Below are 17,593 nucleotides of genomic sequence, written 5' to 3'. Positions count from 1 at the left end.
TGGACGAGAAGGTGGCAGATGGAGTATAATGTGGGGCAATGTGAAATTTGGTAGGAAGAATAGAAAAGCAGAATTTTTTTTAAAAGGTGAGAGACTAAGAAATGTTGGTAGTCAAAGGGATTTGGGTGTCCTTGTACATGAATCAGAAAGTTAACATGCAGGTACAGCAAGCAATTAGGAAGGCAAATGATACGTTAGCCTTTATTGCAAGGGGGTTGGAGTATAAGAGTAAGGAAGTCTTGCTGCAATTATATAGGGCTCTGGTGAGATCACACCTGGAGTACTATGTACAATTTTGGTCTCCTTACCTGAGGAAGGATATACTCGCCTTAGAGGCGGTGCAACAAAAGTTCGCTAGGTTGATTCTTAAGTTCTTATGAACATAAGAAATAGGAGCAGGAATAGGCCCCTTGAGCCTGCTCCGCCATTCAATAAGATCACGGCTGATCTTCGACCATAACTCCATTTTCCTACCCGATCCCCATAGCCCTTGATTCCCCCGGAGACCAAAAATCTATCTCAGCCTTGAACATATTCAAAAACTCAGCATCCACAGCCCTCTGGGGTAGAGAATTCCAGAGATTCACAACCCTGAGTGAAGAAATTCCTCCTCATCTCCGTCTTAAATGGCTGACCGCCTGAGATTATGCCCTCTCATTCTACTCTCCAGCCAGGGGAAACCACCTCAACATCTACCCTGTCCAGTCGCCTCAGAATCTTGTATGTTTCAATGAGATCACCTCTCATTCTCCTAAACTGGAGAGTATAGGCCCATTCTACTCAATCTCTCATCATAGGACAACCCTCTCATCCCAGGAATCAATCTAGTGAACCTTCATTGCACAGCCCCTAAGGCAAGTATATCCTTCATTAGATAAGGAGACCAAAACTGTACACAGTACTCCAGGTGAGATCTCACCAAAGCCCTGTACAATTGTAGCAAGACTTCCTTACTCCTGTACTCCAACCCCCTTGCAATAAAGGCCAAAATTCCATTTGCTTTCCTAATTGCTTGCTGTACCTGCATGGTAACATTTTGTGTTTCTTGTACATGGACATCCAAATCCCTCTAAACACCAACATTCAATAGTTCCTCACCATTTAATTATTTTTTTTTCTATTCTTCCTACCAAAGTGAATAACCTCACATTTCCCCATATTATACTCCATCTGCCATCTTCTTGCCCACTCACCTGTCTATATCCCTTTGCAGACTCTCTGTCCTCCTCACAGCTTACTTACTCACCTAGCTTTGTATATCAACAAACTTGGAGACATTTCACTCGGTCCCTTCATCTAAGTCATTAATATAGATTGTAAATAGCTGAGGCCCAAGCACTGATTCTTGCGGCACTCCATTAGTTACAGACTGCCAGCCTGAAAATGACCCGTTTAGCCCTACTTTGTTTTCTGTCCGTTAACCAATCCTCTATCCATACTAATATTACCCCCAACCTCATGAGCCCTTGTTATGCATAACAACCTTTTATGTGGCACCTTTATCGAATGTCTTTTGAAAATCCAAATATACTACATTCACTGGTTCTCCTTTATCTACCCTGCTAATTACATCCTCAAAAAACTCTCTAATAAATTTGTCCAACATGATTTCCCTTTCATAAAACCATGTTGACTGTCTAATCATAACATTTTCTATGTGCCCTATTACCACTTCCTTCATAATAGATTCCTGGGATGAGAGGGTTGTCCTTTGACGAGAGATTGAGTAGGATGGGCCTATATTCTCTGGAGTTTAGATGAGGTGATCTCATTGAAACATATAAAATTCATGGAGGGCTTGACAGGGTAGGTGCTGAGAGGCTGTTTTCCCCTGGCTGTAGAGTCTAGCACTAGAGGTCATAGTCTCAAGATAAGGGATTGGCCATTTAGGACTGAGAGGAGTAAAAGTTTCTTTACTCAGAGGATTGTGAATCTTTGGACTTGTCTATGCAGAGGGCTGCAGATGCTCAGTGGCTGAATATATTCAAGACTGAGGTCGATAGATTTTTGGACTCAAGGGAATCTTGGGACAAGGTGAGAAAGTTGAGCTGAGGTAGAAGATTAGCCATGATCTGATTGAATGGTGGAGCAGGTTCGAGGGGCTGTATGGTCTTACTCCTGCTCCTATTTATGTTTAGCAACATTATAAGTTTTAATTACTGCAAATCAACCTCTGGCACTGAAAATTAACTATTACAAGTGTGGAATCTTATTCCTTCAGGTATTAATTGTTGTTGGAGATTTAAAAAATGTAACTGTTTACTTTTCCTCTTTATCCAATCTTTCTGTACCTGATTTGAGATTGAATTTCCCACTCTTCCTCCTCAGTCCATGTGCTGTTAATTTCACATTCCTTCAATCTGATTTTGGTTAAGGAGATATACAGTTGCTTGCCCCGTTCCCTCGCTGTAATGTTATCAGCTCGCACTTTCAGCAACTTGCCACGCAAAAAATACTTAAGTGCAAGGACAAGTCTAATTAACAGCAGACACCTTTTAGATGCCCTGCTACAGCAACATCTGGCCAAAAATATAGCCGCAATTTTCAAGCATTTTACTTTAATTCAAAATGACAAGTAATTGGTACAACCACTATTTTCATTCAAGTCACTCTGAAGATAGCTTAATTCTCATCTTTTGATAATTCTGGTAGGTGTTTCTTCACATGTTGGTGGATTTCAGATTCCATGCCAGGGAGTATCATTTTTTGCCGAGCTGCAGTTTCAATTTTCTGCACCAGTTCAACATCCCAGGGGTGTGTAACAAAACTAACAACTGCACCCAAAACCTTGCTCCCAACACGCCCCACCCGTCCAGCACGGTGGATGTAATCGCACAGCGTTGGTGGAAAGTCATAATTAATTACAACTTCCACCCTTTGAGTATCCAACCCACGGGATGCAATGTCTGTGCAAAGAAGTATGTCTATCAAACCCTGCTGAAACGTGCAAAAGATCCCACTTCGCTTTTCAGCGTGCATATTCCCTTGCAGCCGGCAGTGTTTGATCCGATGGTCATCCAGGACATAACCAAGCCAGTTAACTGTTGCTGCACTGTTGCAAAACACAAGGACTCCAACGCCAGCTTTCTCAGCAACCAGCTCCTTTAACATCTGCAGTAAGTCGGTGGCTTTGTCTGCCCGCTTGACTTTCATAAACTTCTGCCTCACGTGTGGCATAAGGCAATGAAGTCTCTTGCTCTTTATGGTCGTGATGCTCCCCAAATCGGTGACTTTGCTAAGAAGTTCTCCCACTCCACCTGGGAATGTTGCGCCTATCACTACCAGCTGGGCTTTCCTTTCCACCCCCTGGGTTTCTGAGACCTTTGAAGCGATGTGGGTGTGGTGTAGAATATCCTCCAGTAAGTCCACAAAGCTCTCATCAAACAGAGTGTCCGCCTCATCCAACACGAGGTAGGTCAGGTTGCGCAGGGCGATGAAGTCTCTTCTCAGCGCCTTCCACAGGACTCCGGGCGTTGCGATCAGCAGGTCAACCGGTCCTCGGGACAAGGTCAGCTTCACGCTGCCCATCCCCCGACCGCCCCCGATCGAGCGCACGTTGAGGTTCCAGTTGGAAGCCAGAGATCGGGCCACTTCTTGCACCTGGTCGGCGAGCTCCCGGGAGGGGACCAGCACCAGGCCGCGGGGCCCGTTACAGTCAACGTCTGTCCCCTCAGCGCTCTCGGATTTCAACGTGTGCAGTAAAGGCAGCAGGTAGCTCAGGGTCTTGCCGCTGCCGGTCTCGGCCGCGCACAGCACGTTCTTCCCTCTCAGCAGGGCCGCGATGGTCTGCGCCTGGACGGTGGTGGGGTGAGGGATGCCCATCAGCTCCAACGAGTCCCGCAACTCGGCGCACAGCCCCAGCGAGCTGAAGCTTCGGGCCTTCGCTCTGGGCTCCTCCTCGTCCTCGGGTAAAACCGGCGGCTGGGTCCGGGTGTTGTTGATGACAAAATAATCCCCGGCCGCTTTCCTGTGCTTCCAGCCCCGGGAGACGAGGGGCACTCGGTCGAACTTGCCGAAAGTGTAGCCGGCGTGCTGGTTCAGCTGAGGCCGCTTCCCCACGATCAGCAGCCGCCCGGGCTTCGCCAGCCCCAGCCCCAGCCCCAGCCCCAGCCTCGCCTTGTTCCCCGCCGCCCGCTTCACACTCTCCTCCGCCCGGAGCCTCGTCCGCTGAGGGACGCGAATCACGGGCAGCTCGCCGCTGTCGGCCGGCCCCCGGGGCTCACCTCCGGCGGAGAAGCGCAGCAGCGCCCGGAGCCGGAGCCGGGGCCGGGCCGCCGTCGACCCGCGCCTCAACATGTTGCCGATATCCGGGGATGGAACGGGGAAGCCCCCCCCCGCGCGCCGGCCCTGGAACACTCGCACTCTCAGCATTCCATCGCCGAACGTGACGGCGCCCTGTAATGACGCGACACCAAGGCGGAAGTGATCTCTCCCAGGCCACATGTGTTTCTGGTGCGCGGCTGCTACACGCTATCCAGGGCCGCAGTTTGGGATCTGCATTCATTGTTATCCAGGTGAGGGCTTCGCTTTTATAAGGTTAAATACTCCGTCTCATGGCTTTGTGTAAAGTCGTCGCAATCAGTGTTTTGTGTCACGATGGTTATGATGCGTGGATCTACACAGTAGCTCCAGCGCCTAATACGCGGTGATCCCAGTCTGAGAGTACTGGGATCTGCGAATGGGATATATTGAAGTTTGTAGAGGCTTCCTATTTTTAAATCAACAAGTCTTTGAGTCATTAATGAAAAACAAAGACTTGCTGATTTAAAAAAAGGAAGCCTCTACAAACTTCTCTTTTTTTAACCGGTGCTTGAAACTGACAGCAGTTCGTCTTGAATGGCTAATGTTAAACTCAAGTGTAACGTGCACTTGAGTTTAACATAAGAATTCAGTTCCTAGATTGAAAAGCTGTCATCATTGAATACGATGTGGAGATGCCGGTGATGGACTGGGGTGGACAAATGTAAGGAGACGCACAACACCCGGTTATAGTCCAACAGCTTTATTTGAAATCACAAGCTTTCGGAGCTTGTGATTTCAAATAAAGCTGTTGGACTATAACCGGGTGTTGTGCGTCTCCTTACATCAATCATTGAACACATATTAGGAGTGTCATTTTCAGTGATCAGAGACAACCATACAGAGTGTCGCAAAGAAGTTGTGATGGTCATCTATCCTCTTCCACTTGGGATGCCTGTTGAGTGTAGTGGGACTTGTGAAAGAGCTATATTAAACTTTGTAAAGGCTTCCTGTTTCCAAATTTGCAGCCTCACTAATGCAATATCGTTCTTCAGTTCAGCAGGCACTCATGCAGGCTTTGCTCATCTCCGTGGTTCTGCTTATCTCTATCCATCATATCTGGCATCACCAAATCAACACTGTGTATTCTAGCTCATTGGTTACACTAACTTGTTCAATACAGGTGCAGCCGGGATGCGGCCTGTGGGGGCGGTCACTCCGACTGCCTGACTCTCTTCTGCGGCATTCTCCGCGCCTGGGGTGGCCCTGGAGACGGAGCACACGGTAACTGCCGGTACGCTTGAGGCTTTCCGCGACCGGTGGGCACCGCAGGGACTGAAGTGCATCCTCAATCCGGACAATAAAATTATCATTTGATTGTGGTTGTTTGATTTCTATTAAAAATAAAAGATGATACCCTAACCCCCCTTCTTATAAAAGGGGTTTAAATAAAAAAAACTTTATAACCCGCTCAAAAAAAAGAAAAAAAAACTAACATGTTCAAACGTAGGAACATGTTTCACTTGTCTTGCATCATAAGTTGCTTGAAACTGGCAGTGCTCCATAATTGGTGCAGAATAAATGTAACTAGTAGGACTAAGAAAGCCTACTTGTAGAAAACACGTCAGATTCCACATGTACTCTGATGACACCCAGCTCTACCTCACCACCGCCTCTCTCGACTCCCCCCGCCACTGCCTCTGATTTGTCATGCTACTTGCCCGACATCCAGTACTGGACGAGCAGCAATTTCCTCCCAACTAAATATTGGGAAGACCAAAGCCATTGTCTTTGGTCCCCGCCACGAACTCCATTCCCTAGCTACTGACTCCATCCCTCTTCCTGGCTACACTCTGAGGCTGAACCAGACTGTTCGCAAGCTTGGCATCCTATTTGATGCTGAGATGAGCTTCCGACCCCATATCCACTCCATCACCAAGATTGCTTACTTCCCCGTAACATCGCCCGTCTCCGCCACTGCCTCAGCTCATCTGTTGCTGAAACCCTCATCCATGCCTTTGTTACCCCTAGAATTGACTATTCTGTTTTTTGGTCGGCCTCCCATCTTCCATCCTCCGTAAATTTGAGCTCATCCAAAACTCTGCTGTCTGTATCCTAACTCACACCAAGTCCCGTTCACTCATCACCCCTGTGCTCGCTGACCTACATTGGGTCCTGGTCCGGCAATGCCTCGATTTTAAAATTCTCATCCTTGTTTTCAAATCCCTCCATGGCCTCGCTCCTCCCTATCTCTGTAACCTCCTCCAGCCCTATAAACCTCCAAGATCTCTGCACTCCTCCAATTCTTGCCTCTTGTGCATCCCTGATTTTAATCATTCCACCATTGGCGGCCGTGCCTTCAGCTGCCTAGACCCTAAGCTCTGGAATTCCCTCCCTAAATCTCTCTACCTCTCTCTCTTTTAACATGCTCCTTAAAACCTACTTCTTTGACCAAGCTTTTGGTCACTTGTCCGAATGTCTCCATATGTGGTTCAGCTCCTGTGAAACGCCTTGGGACAGTTTTACTATGTTAAAGGCACTATATAGCTTTTATCGCTACAGACTGCATCCGCACTTGAATCAAAAGTCATGTTATATGTTAAGACAGTTATGCCAAAGACTTGGGTACTCCACTTATTTGATCATGCTGATCCAAGAATACGCAAAGATTGGTTCAGTCTGATTGAACACATTGTGTATCAGTGTTTCTTTGACATCAGTGGTTAGACTTAGTGAAGTTAACCCCATATTGTTGGGATTGCAGCAGCCTTTCCTACAATATATAACTTGTGAATTATTTATTTATAATGATGACTAACTTTTTTCATTGCCCTGACTCGTGTTGTCCCATTGTGTTTTTTTTATCAGTACTTTATTTTGTAATTATTGTCATTTTGTTTGTTGAATACACCATTGTCCCTCACTTTAGGTGCAGGTCCAGGTACTTTTTAAAAAAAGCTGAGGGTTCTTGCTTCTACCACCAATTCGGGCTGCAAATTCCATACACCCACCACCCTCTGGGTAAAAAAGTTTTTCCTCATGTCCCCTCTAATCCTTCTGCCAATCAGCTTAAATCTTTGTCCTCTAGTTCTTGAACTGTCCACTAGGGGAAACAGGTACTTCCTGTCTACTCTATCTGGGCCCCTCATAATTTTGTACACCTTAATCAAGCCTCCCCTGCTCCTAGGAAAACAATCCCAGCCTATCCAATCTCTCCTCGTAGCTGCAATTTTCAAGCCCTGGCAACATTCTTGTAAATCTTCTCTGCACTCTCTCCAGAGCAATTATGTCCTTCCTGTAATATGATGACCAGAACAGTGCACAATTTTCCAGCTGTGGTCTTACCAGCGTTGTATGCAATTCCATCATTACATCCCTGCTTTTGTATTGTATACCTCGGCTAATAACGGTGAGCATTCTGTATGCCTTCTTCACAACCTGTCTACCTGTACTGTCACCTTCAGGGACCTGTGCACATGCAATCCAAAGTCTCTCACTTCCTCTACCCTTCTCAATATATTCCCGTTTACTGCGTATTCCCTTTTACTGTTTGCCCTCCCTAAGTGCATTATCTCACACTTCTCTGGGTTGAACTCCATTTTCCACTTTCGTGCCCACTCCACCAACCCATTAGTAGCATTGTGTTTGAAAAAATAGGTTTCTCCAGTAATACAGCTCTAGGGGTATTAAGCTATTTCTTTTCACTAAGCACAAAGTCACTATTGTAAGTCTGGTCCATGAGATCTTTATACTTGGGAGATCATTATTTCTTACAGATGTATGCAGTTATTTCTAAATTAGACCCTTTAATATTACAAGCACAACATTTCTGTACGAAATAATGGTCTTGTGTGCAGCTTGTCTCTGCTATTAGCAGCTCCATTAGCTGCAGTGTGTGCATTGAACCAACCTTAATGCTCGTTTCTCTATTGACTATTTCAATTGGCATGCTTGATGATTTGTTGCTTTCCCTATTGGGAATAGCTTTGATAGGGAAGGAGAAAATTGCAGTTCACTGTATCACACAGGTGAGACAGAAAACTCTGGTACTGGGTGCTCAATATGAAGCAACTGGGGATGTTGCGAGAAATCAGGGGCAGTCCAAAGATGGGTGTTAGAGGTAAAAATAATACAAACTGTGAAGTGCTGCAGTTTAAATGTTTTAAAACAGATTGTCCAGCACCATCTTTTGCCTTTGAATGTGTTAGGTATTTACTAGTTAGTTTGATAGGGTGGACATAGAGAAGATGTTTCCACTTGTGGGAAGACCAAAACTAGGGGCCATAAATATAAGATAGTCACCAATAAACCCAATAGGGAATTCAGGAAAAACTTCTTTACCCAAAGAGTGTTAAGAATGTGGAACGTGCAACCACAAGGAGTAATTGAGGCAAATAGCATAGATACAATTAAGGGGAAGCTAGATAAGCACATGAGGGAGAAAGGAATAAAAGGGTATGCTGATAGGGTTAGATGAAGAGGGGAGGGAGGGGGCTTGTGTGGAGCATAAACACTGGCATTGACCTGTTAATTCTATGTAACCTGTTTCAACCCTGATGATTTTATAATGTTCCTTAATGAAAGACTGGTGGAATGTTCTTACACCTCTGACATTTAGGTTTATATCCAGGCTAGGCTAGACTTATCTATACAGGTAAGATATTGGGCTGGATTTTGCTGTAAAAATAACGGTGAGGCAAATAGAGCTCACCATTATTATGTGCAAATAATACGGACAGTAACTTCCGGCAACTGCACATATGCAGTTAAATGCAGAAATCCGGAAGTTGTTGTCCAAGATGCCGTGCTCCACCAAAAGCTGCGTGGAAACGACATCTCGCCAACTGACTCAACATTCAAATGTATTGAACGGCACGAAGTTCCTGTATTTACCTCATAGATATGGACTAAACTCGCCAAAAAAAGTTAGGGCTTGCCTATTCCAGTCTAAGTACCCTTTTAACAGCGTGGTAAGTCTTAATTACTTTTACAAACACTTGTAAAAGTTAATTTTCAGTGCCAGAGAGGTTGTTTGGCATTCCTTCAGCTTTTGATCATTATTGGACGTTTAAAACAAAAATTTAGGTAACATTTTTGTTTTCTTTTTATTTCTGTCTCTTTTATCTCTCTCTAATTCAATCCTTCTTACCGTCTCTCTTTATTTCGCTTTCTGTACCTGATTTGACATTGAATTCACTATTTGAACTTACACTTCCTGGTTCAGACTCTGCACTGCTCATTATCAATTCTTCAATCTGATTGGTTAATCAGACACACAGTTGCTTGCCCTGTAGAGGGCACTGCGCCGTTTGACTGTCCCATTGACAGCAACTTGCCGTGCAAAACCCCATAGAAAGCCTATGGGCAGACTGGCCCATTGAGTTTGGAGATGACTGTTTGTCCATATGCTTTAAGAATCTGTCTATCATATTTAAAGTTTTCTTGGTTGCCCCAGTGTCATTAAACAAAAAACCTAACAAAAGTGCCCCCTTATTAGAGAGGCACAACTAACAGAAAACAAAATCATAAAAAAACAAAGGAAACTTATCAAATTAAATAATATTATCACCCTTGTCGACAATGCACTCCAGTCCTGCAGTGCCCACCGGTCGCGGAAGGCCTCAAGCGTACCGGCGGACATCGCGTGCTCCTTCTCCAGGGCCACCCGGGCATGGACAAAGCCACGGAAGAGAGGCAGGCAGCCAGCACGACCCACCCTCACGGGCCGCGTCTAACCTGGCCAGTTTACTTAAAATATGTGATTGGTTCTTGGGTACAATGTGGCCATTTAAAAATAAGTACTTGATTGTATACAGATACCTTCTTCTGATCATTGAGGTGTTTAGCAGGTACAAATCACTTACAATATTCAGTATTTGTTTGCTGTTACTTTGCCTCATGGTTTGGTGCTCTATTCCATTCTGCCTGCAGGCCTGGCCTAAGAAAACTGCACAGTTCACAAATGAAAACATTACTAAATCGTTAAACAAAGCAGCAAATGTGATGTGAACATCTGCAGCCCAGCTAATTATTGGAATAACTTTTGTATGAATTAGATATATGGCACTTGAAATGATCTCAAAACTAATGTGTCAGAAAAACGTAATCTACCGAACGTGTTGTTTAATGAGATATTACATTGTGAGCATCCACCTAATATTTGATTGCTGTGGCTTTCAAGTAGAATTGGATTTCTAGGGTTGTGTTTAATTAAAATTTAAATAAGCGTCTGAGAATTTATTTTTGAGGACTTCAAATGAAATCAGTCTTGAGTGTCTTTTTAAGTTCTGTGATCCCAGGATGAGACTGCTGTCTTAAAATTGCTTCTTGTGCTTAGTATTTGAGAAATAATCCAAACTGGAGACTTCCATTTAACAATAGCACAAGTTGATGTTTTTGTCTTACAGAGCTGCTGGTGTACATTTTGAGAACTGATCATCTAAGTAGAATAAGTCTCAACACCTGTAATATTAGTTAGAGCCAAATGTCATCCTTGGGGAGGGGGGAGGGAAGAGAGTCTTGAGGTTGGTCGGGGTGGGGGAAAGGATTGCTACTTGCTTTCAGCCAAGCCATCAATAATTCCTTCTTTGAGAGGTAAATTGGACTTTCTCTCAAATTGGGCCTTAAAGTATTGTGATATGTGTTCTACGGCTTCCTTTAGGGATCAAAAATCCCATTGTCCAAGTTTTACAATTCTCCAAACCAACAAAAAACATCTATACAGTGGCTGCCTGATACATGGTGAGTTTATCTATTGAGCAGCCGAGCTATACAGGCCAGGAGGTGCCAGATTCAATATCCATAATCTGCTGATCACAGCAAGGGTAGGGATAGGAGGCCTCACTGCTTGTGGATTAGAGAAAGGGAAATCAGCCCTGGTTCTTGCTTCCGATCTTTATCCAGTGACCCTTGCTGGAATTGTGTGAACTAATTGTGTCAACTAAGGATAGGATTGGGTCCGTGGTCAAAAAGCATGCTAACATTCACTGTGGCGGCTCATGCATGAATGATGGGCATTTGCCTGAAAGACCAGAGGCTAACCAGAGCTACGGACCCCTCCCCCAGCAGCTCAGGAGATTGGTGGGGGGGGGGGGGGAGAACATCAATAAGAAAGAAATAAAATACACCATAGAAGTCTGATGGATTAGTGGATGAACAACAAAGGTTCACACAGGAGTAAACAGCACTGATCTTTGCAAGATGTTTTCATTTAATAACCATCATTTTTATTAATCATTTAGATGTGGCCATAAGTGGAACTGTCTTTAAATCTGCAGCTAATATGAAAACATGCACAGGATTAGACCCAAGCAATAGGTTGCAGGCTGATTTCGATAAGTATGGGGAATGAACTCCAGTGTGGCAGATGTCATTTAATCTGGACTGATGTCTTGCATTCAGGGTTGGGAAATTCCAGGCATGTTTATACCAAACAGGGGTATCCATTAAGGTAACAGATTGTTACAACTTTCAAATCTGCCTTAGATAATCTCTTAGGTACAGTGGCGCTGCTCACTCCCGTAAGCCGTTTGGGTATCTTACTTTTAGGAGATTGCCTGTACTGCTCAATATCTAATTATATAATAGTGTGACCCAGGGATGTACCAATAGGGACCCCCTTGTGGTCTGAACTGAATATTGTCTCTCTCACTTCTCTAATCTTACTGAAGGCAGTCTGAAAACTCATTAGTGAGACAAAGCCAGAAACAAATCATTAAGCTGCTTTATTTACAGATGGCTCATCCAAAACTCTGCTTCTCATTCACCCATCACCACTGTGCTCGCTGACCTATATTGGCTCTTGGTCCCCCTGTGCCTGAGATTTAAAATTAAGAACATAAGAACATAAGAAATAGGAGCAGGAGTAGGCCAATCGGCCCCTCGAGCCTGCTCCGCCATTCAATAAGATCATGGCTGATCTGATCAAATTCTCACCCTTTTGTTTAAATCTCTTCATGGCTTTGCTCCTCCCTATCTCTGTAACCTCCTCCAGTCCGAGATTCTGAGTTTGTCCTGACTCTGGCCTCTTGTGCATTCCCCCTTCACCCCACCATTGGCGTCTATGCTATTAGCTGTCTAAGCTCTGGAATTCCCTCCCTAAAGCTCTGCGCTCACCTCCACCTCCTTCTTTAAGACCCTCCTTAAAACCCACCTCTTTGACCAAGCTTTTAGTCGCCTCCTCCTAATATCACCTTCTTTGGTTCGGCATCCATTTTTGTCTGATTACGCCTCAGTGGCGCATTTTTCCCCATTAAAGGTGTTGCATAAATGCAGTTTTTGTTGCTGCAGATTTGTAGACTCGCAGAGGGACATTCACAAAGCCTTGTTTTATTTCCCCCTCCAGGTTATTAAAGAAGAAATGATCAACCAAACTGTTAGCAGACTTTGTTATGGAAACAAGGTCATATTGGCCCCCATGGTGCGTGTTGGTACTTTACCAATGAGATTGCTGGCATTAGACTATGGAGCGGATATTGTATACTGTGAGGTAAGGAAAGGCTCCAGTATTATTCCTGTAGCATGCTCGGCGGGTGTGGAAATATACTGGGAGATGTAGTTTATCACATAAGCCCTTTAGCATTTGCCTACAGTATAGATGTACAACAAATACCCGTCATGTTTTCTATGTTATAAGCCTGCGATTGTAGTTTTAGTTGTGAGCCACAACCTCAGATGAGATTAAGGCACAGAGCAACTGTTTCCATGTCATGATGTCAAATGATGCCAGACTGATTGAAATGTATGAGAATGTTCTCCATGTGAAGAACCTAATGTCAGTTAGTCATTACTGAAAACATACAGAAAACGCTGGAAATGCAAGAGAAAAGACAGCTTATGACATTCCGGGTGTTTACTCTTCATTAGACAGATATACCCAAAGTGTTTTAACTTGTCTTTTCTCTACAGTTGCATACTAACTTGTTGTACATTTGCATTTGTGTGTGTACTTAGCTGGGCACATTTTGATGCTAAAAAAAATCAATGCTGGACCAGAAAGGATTATTTTAAATTCTACAGCTGATCATTCCAGTTTTGAAGAAAAGTCACACCCGAGTGTGATGACGGGTCACACCCGAGTGTGATGACGGGTCACACCCGAGTGTGATGACGGGTCACACTGGAATCATTGATCTATCTTTTTCTTTCAAATGCCGACTGACCCATTGTACATCTATAGTTTTTATTTTCGCTTTTTAAGTGATGTGCTAAACTTGTTCTTGCTCACTCGCTCTCCTTTTCTCCCTCACACTTTTCCACTTTTTCTCACACTCTTCACTCTTTTGCGCTCTCTCTTGCTCGCAGTCACTCACTTGCTCTCGCTTTCACTGTCCCTCTCATTTCTCTGTCTCTTTTTCCCTCTCTTTTTCTCTCTTTCTCTCTCCCTTGCATACGCTTATTCCCTTTCTTGCTCACCCTCCCTCACTCGATCTCTCTTCCCCCCCTCCCCTTTTTATCCCCCTCTGTCCACTTCTTTTGCCATTCCCTGCTATTTGTGGAAATGGAAACAGGAGGAGTTATAGCTGCTGTTACATGTTTCTCTGGCTTAAACATAAAACATTTGCCATTTCAGTCATCCTGAATCTGATCATCTGTTTCTCCCTTTTCTTAAGTGGCCATTGCCACTTTTGCCAGAATTTACACAATGCTCAGTTGTGGTCTGTAGGAAGGTTTTGCTGCAGTCAATCGTGTAGTTTTTGACACCAGGGCCCAGCAGAAACGTGAGATTTTCTTTATGGAGTTTCAAATTGGAATGAAACTCACAGAACTAAAAATATATCTCCGAGCCACAGTCAAAGCCTGGAATTTAGTCTTGTTGGAGAAATATTTTCTTTCTCGCTAACGGGAGTAGCCGAATTGCAACAACTGATAGGAGAAAAATAACAGAGGATATGTGGTATAAGGGCACTATCTAGGGCGTGAGAAGGGGAGGGCGTATGGCGAAAGGGCAAGAGCCTCCTGGAGGGACTGCTGAATTGTGTGTCCCTCTCCCCACAGAGTTGCCTGAAATACCAGTGATGTGCTAGAATTAGAAAACATAATGGAACTGGCTAAAACTGAAGACTTCAATCCCTGGGTATCAATATCAGTATCACTGCCCAGCTACTTTATATCACTTTATGCACCTACTGGGTTCTTGATTAGTCACTGGTGTAAGGTAGATAATTGCACCAAACGATGGACTTCATTTCAAACAAGAGTTGCAATCCACCATGGTGTGTAGCAGTTTGCAGGTCCTGGTGATAACGGCTCAAACTCCAGGGCTTCGGACTTTTTCCCCGCCATTTGGAAAATTTTTGTCAACCCTTGAGTCAGTATTAGCTGAGTGTTTTACTCCACTCCAAGTAAACCTCTGGGTTAGCATTACCTTGGTAATCCCAGCTAAAGCTGGTCATTGCAAAGACCTGTGAGAAAAATGGGGAATAAAAAGATTAGAAGAAGAATATAAATGCATGCTCTATTTTAAACCTGAAAGTGTCGATATAAATACCGTTAAAGCCTTTTGTTGCGATCTATTTAATAGTAAAAGCAGTCACCATTGTTAGAATGTGACAATAAAAGGGCTTCAATCAACTAAAAAAAATGTAATTTCCTTTAGAAAAATATTTTTAAAAACTTGCACTTGTATTCCTCCTTATCATGTCTCTCAAACATCTTGAAGTACTTCATGTACAGTCAGTTACTTTGAGGTGCAGTGACTGTTCTTATGTAGGCAGATGTGGTGGGCATTTGCTGCCCATCAAGACCACAAACAGCATGGAAATGAATTAGTTTATGGTATTGGCTGAAACAGAAATGTTAGCAGAACACTGAGAGAACTTCCTGCTCTTAAGGGGAAGCTAGATAAGTGCATGAGGGAGAAAGGAATAGAAGGATCTGCCGACAGGGTTAGATGAAATAGGGTGGGAGGAGGCTTGTGTGGAGCATAAACACCAGCATAGACCAGTTGGGCCGAACGGCCTGTTTCTGTTCTGTAAATACTATGTAATTAATTTTTTGATTAGTGCTGTGGGATCTTTAACATCGGAACAGCGTCTGCCCAGATTGTAAACTCAAGTTCTGGAGGGGGAAGGGGGGCTTGAACCTGACCCAGAGGTGTGGGCGCTACCAACTGACACCGGCAGTAACCACGTTTTAGTGAAATCACTGTGAACTTTACTCACTTTGTGCAGTAATCACCTCCGTTTGTGGCTTTGACTGGAAGGAGTTATAAACATTTGTATCAGATTTAAATTGCTAATCCTCAAATTGTTCTGAAGCACATACCGTTGTGCTGCGAAATCCAACTTGTAACAATATTTTCTTTACGCAGTGCATTCTGCTTAATTGTTCAATGTGGTAATGTGACCGGATTTTAGCTCCACAGAGTTTGGCTGCCTTAAAGCATGATTTTAATGGACTTTATATTTTCAGCAGAATTGCTGGTGAATTTTTACTGCTCAAAATTAAACCCATTCAGCAGATTTTATTTTGTTTATGATAAAGAGGGAAACTGTCTGCGATTTGACTGAAGGTGACAAAGTGAGCAGAGCATTAAAGTAGAGTCCAGGATAGAGAGGTCTGGCAGAAAATTCATTTAATTCTCAAGCTGGAGAGATCCTAATAAAACCTCCCTTCCCAAAACATTTTCTATGTCCCTCAACACTGTTGAGCTGCATTAACATTATAAAGGAACATCAGAACAGGAGTAGGCCATTTAGCCCCTTGAGCCGTTCTGCCATTCAATTAGATCATGGCAGATCTGTATCTTAACTCCATAAATTAAGGTTGTGCAATAAAATGGATAAAGCTTATCCATTTGAACTGAAAGTAATTTTGACTTTTGGGAAAACATGACAATAAGCCGATAGTGACAGTAGTGAACTCGAGTGTCTTGTGCATTGATGGGATTTAAAAAGTGAATACGTTGAACATGACTTTTTCTTTTGAAAATGAACCCTTCTTGTGGAAGTCTGGGTGGGCAGAAACATGGCCAATCTGACCTTTGACTCCACAGTTTTCCCAAGATTAAAATCTCTAGCTTTTGCTGCCTCTCATGATTCATGTGTTGCAGGCGTCTGTTACTAAGAAATGTTTCGTCTTGTGTATTTTTATTTATTTGTTCATGGGATGTGGGTGTCGCTGGCAAGGCCAGCATTTTTATTGCCCATCCCTAATTGCCCTTGAGAAGGTGGTGTTGAGCTGCCTTGAACCGCTGCAGTCCGTGTGGTGAAGGTTCTCCCACAGTGCTGTTAGGAAGGGAGTTCCAGGATTTTGACCCAGCGACAATGAAGGAACGGCGATATATTTCCAAGTCTGGATGGTGTGTGACTTGGAGGGGAACGTGCAGGTGGTGTTGTTCCCATGTGTCTGCTGCTCTTGTCCTTCTAGATGGTAGAGGTGGCGGGTTTGGGAGGTGCTGTCGAAGAAGCCTTGGTGAGTTGCTGCAGCGCATCCAGTATATAGTACACACTGCAGCCACAGTGCGCTGGTGGTGAAGGGAGTGAATGTTTAGGGTGGTGAATGGGGTACCAATCAAGCTGGCTGCTTTGTCCTGGATGGCGCGAGATTCTTGAGTGTTGTTGGAGCTGCACTCATCCAGGCAACTGGAGAGTATTCCCTCACACTCCTGACTTGTGCCCTGTAAATGGTGGAAAGGCTTTGGGGAGTCAGGAGGTGAGTCACTCGCCGCAGAATACCCAGCCTTTGACCTGCTCTCACAGCCACATATTTATGTGGCTGGTCCAGTTAAATTTCTGGTCAGTGGTGACCCCAGGATGTTGATGGTGGTGGATTCGGCGATGTCAAGGGGAAGTGGTTAGACTCTCTCTTGTTGGAGATGGTCATTGCCTGGCACGAATGTTACTTGCCACTTATCAGCCCAAGCCTGGATGTTGTCCAGGTCTTGCTGCATGCGGGCTCAGACTGCTTCATTATCTGAGGGGTTGCGAATGGAACTGAACACTGTGCAATCATCACCGAACATCCCCATTTCTGACCTTATGATGGAGGGTAGATCATTGATGAAGCAGCTGAAGATGGTTGGGCCTTGGACACTGCCCTGAGGAACTCCTTCAGCAATGTCCTGGGGCTGAGATGATTGGCCTCCAACAACCACTACCATCTTCCTTTGTGCTAGGTATGACTCCAGCCAATGGAGAGTTTTCCCCCTGATTCCCACTGACTTCAATTTTACTAGGGCTCCTTGGTGCCACACTCGGTCAAATGCTGCCTTGATGTCAAGGGCAGTCACTCTCACCTCACCTCTGGAATTCAGCTCTTTTGTCCATGTTTGGACCAAGGCTGTAATGAGGTCTGGAGCCCAGTGGTCCTGGCGGAAGCCAAACTGAGCATCGATGAGCAGGTTATTGTAGAA

The 17,593-nt window shown here is 44.4% G+C and overlaps 2 protein-coding genes across 2 annotated transcripts in view; one reads left to right on the top strand and one right to left on the bottom strand.

Moving 5' to 3' along the window:
• Positions 1-2,541: 2,541 nt before the first annotated feature.
• On the bottom strand, positions 2,542-4,418 carry ddx28 (DEAD (Asp-Glu-Ala-Asp) box polypeptide 28). The gene has a single exon (XM_067997865.1). It carries the CDS (start codon positions 4,369-4,371, stop codon positions 2,623-2,625), a length of 1,749 nt encoding a protein of 582 aa, XP_067853966.1. The 5' UTR covers positions 4,372-4,418; the 3' UTR covers positions 2,542-2,622.
• dus2 (dihydrouridine synthase 2) overlaps positions 4,129-17,593 on the top strand; it is a 112,622-nt gene continuing 99,157 nt past the window's right edge. Inside the window, exons 1-2 of the mRNA XM_067997866.1 lie at positions 4,129-4,514; positions 12,584-12,727. Of these exons, the coding sequence (XP_067853967.1) occupies positions 4,401-4,514; positions 12,584-12,727 (258 nt within the window). The 5' untranslated portion in view covers positions 4,129-4,400. The remainder of the gene's footprint in view (positions 4,515-12,583; positions 12,728-17,593) is intronic.

This window comes from Heptranchias perlo, chromosome 16 (genome assembly GCF_035084215.1).
Source record: "Heptranchias perlo isolate sHepPer1 chromosome 16, sHepPer1.hap1, whole genome shotgun sequence".
Lineage (NCBI taxonomy): Eukaryota > Metazoa > Chordata > Chondrichthyes > Hexanchiformes > Hexanchidae > Heptranchias > Heptranchias perlo.
This window is presented reverse-complemented; position numbering and strand designations above follow the sequence as displayed.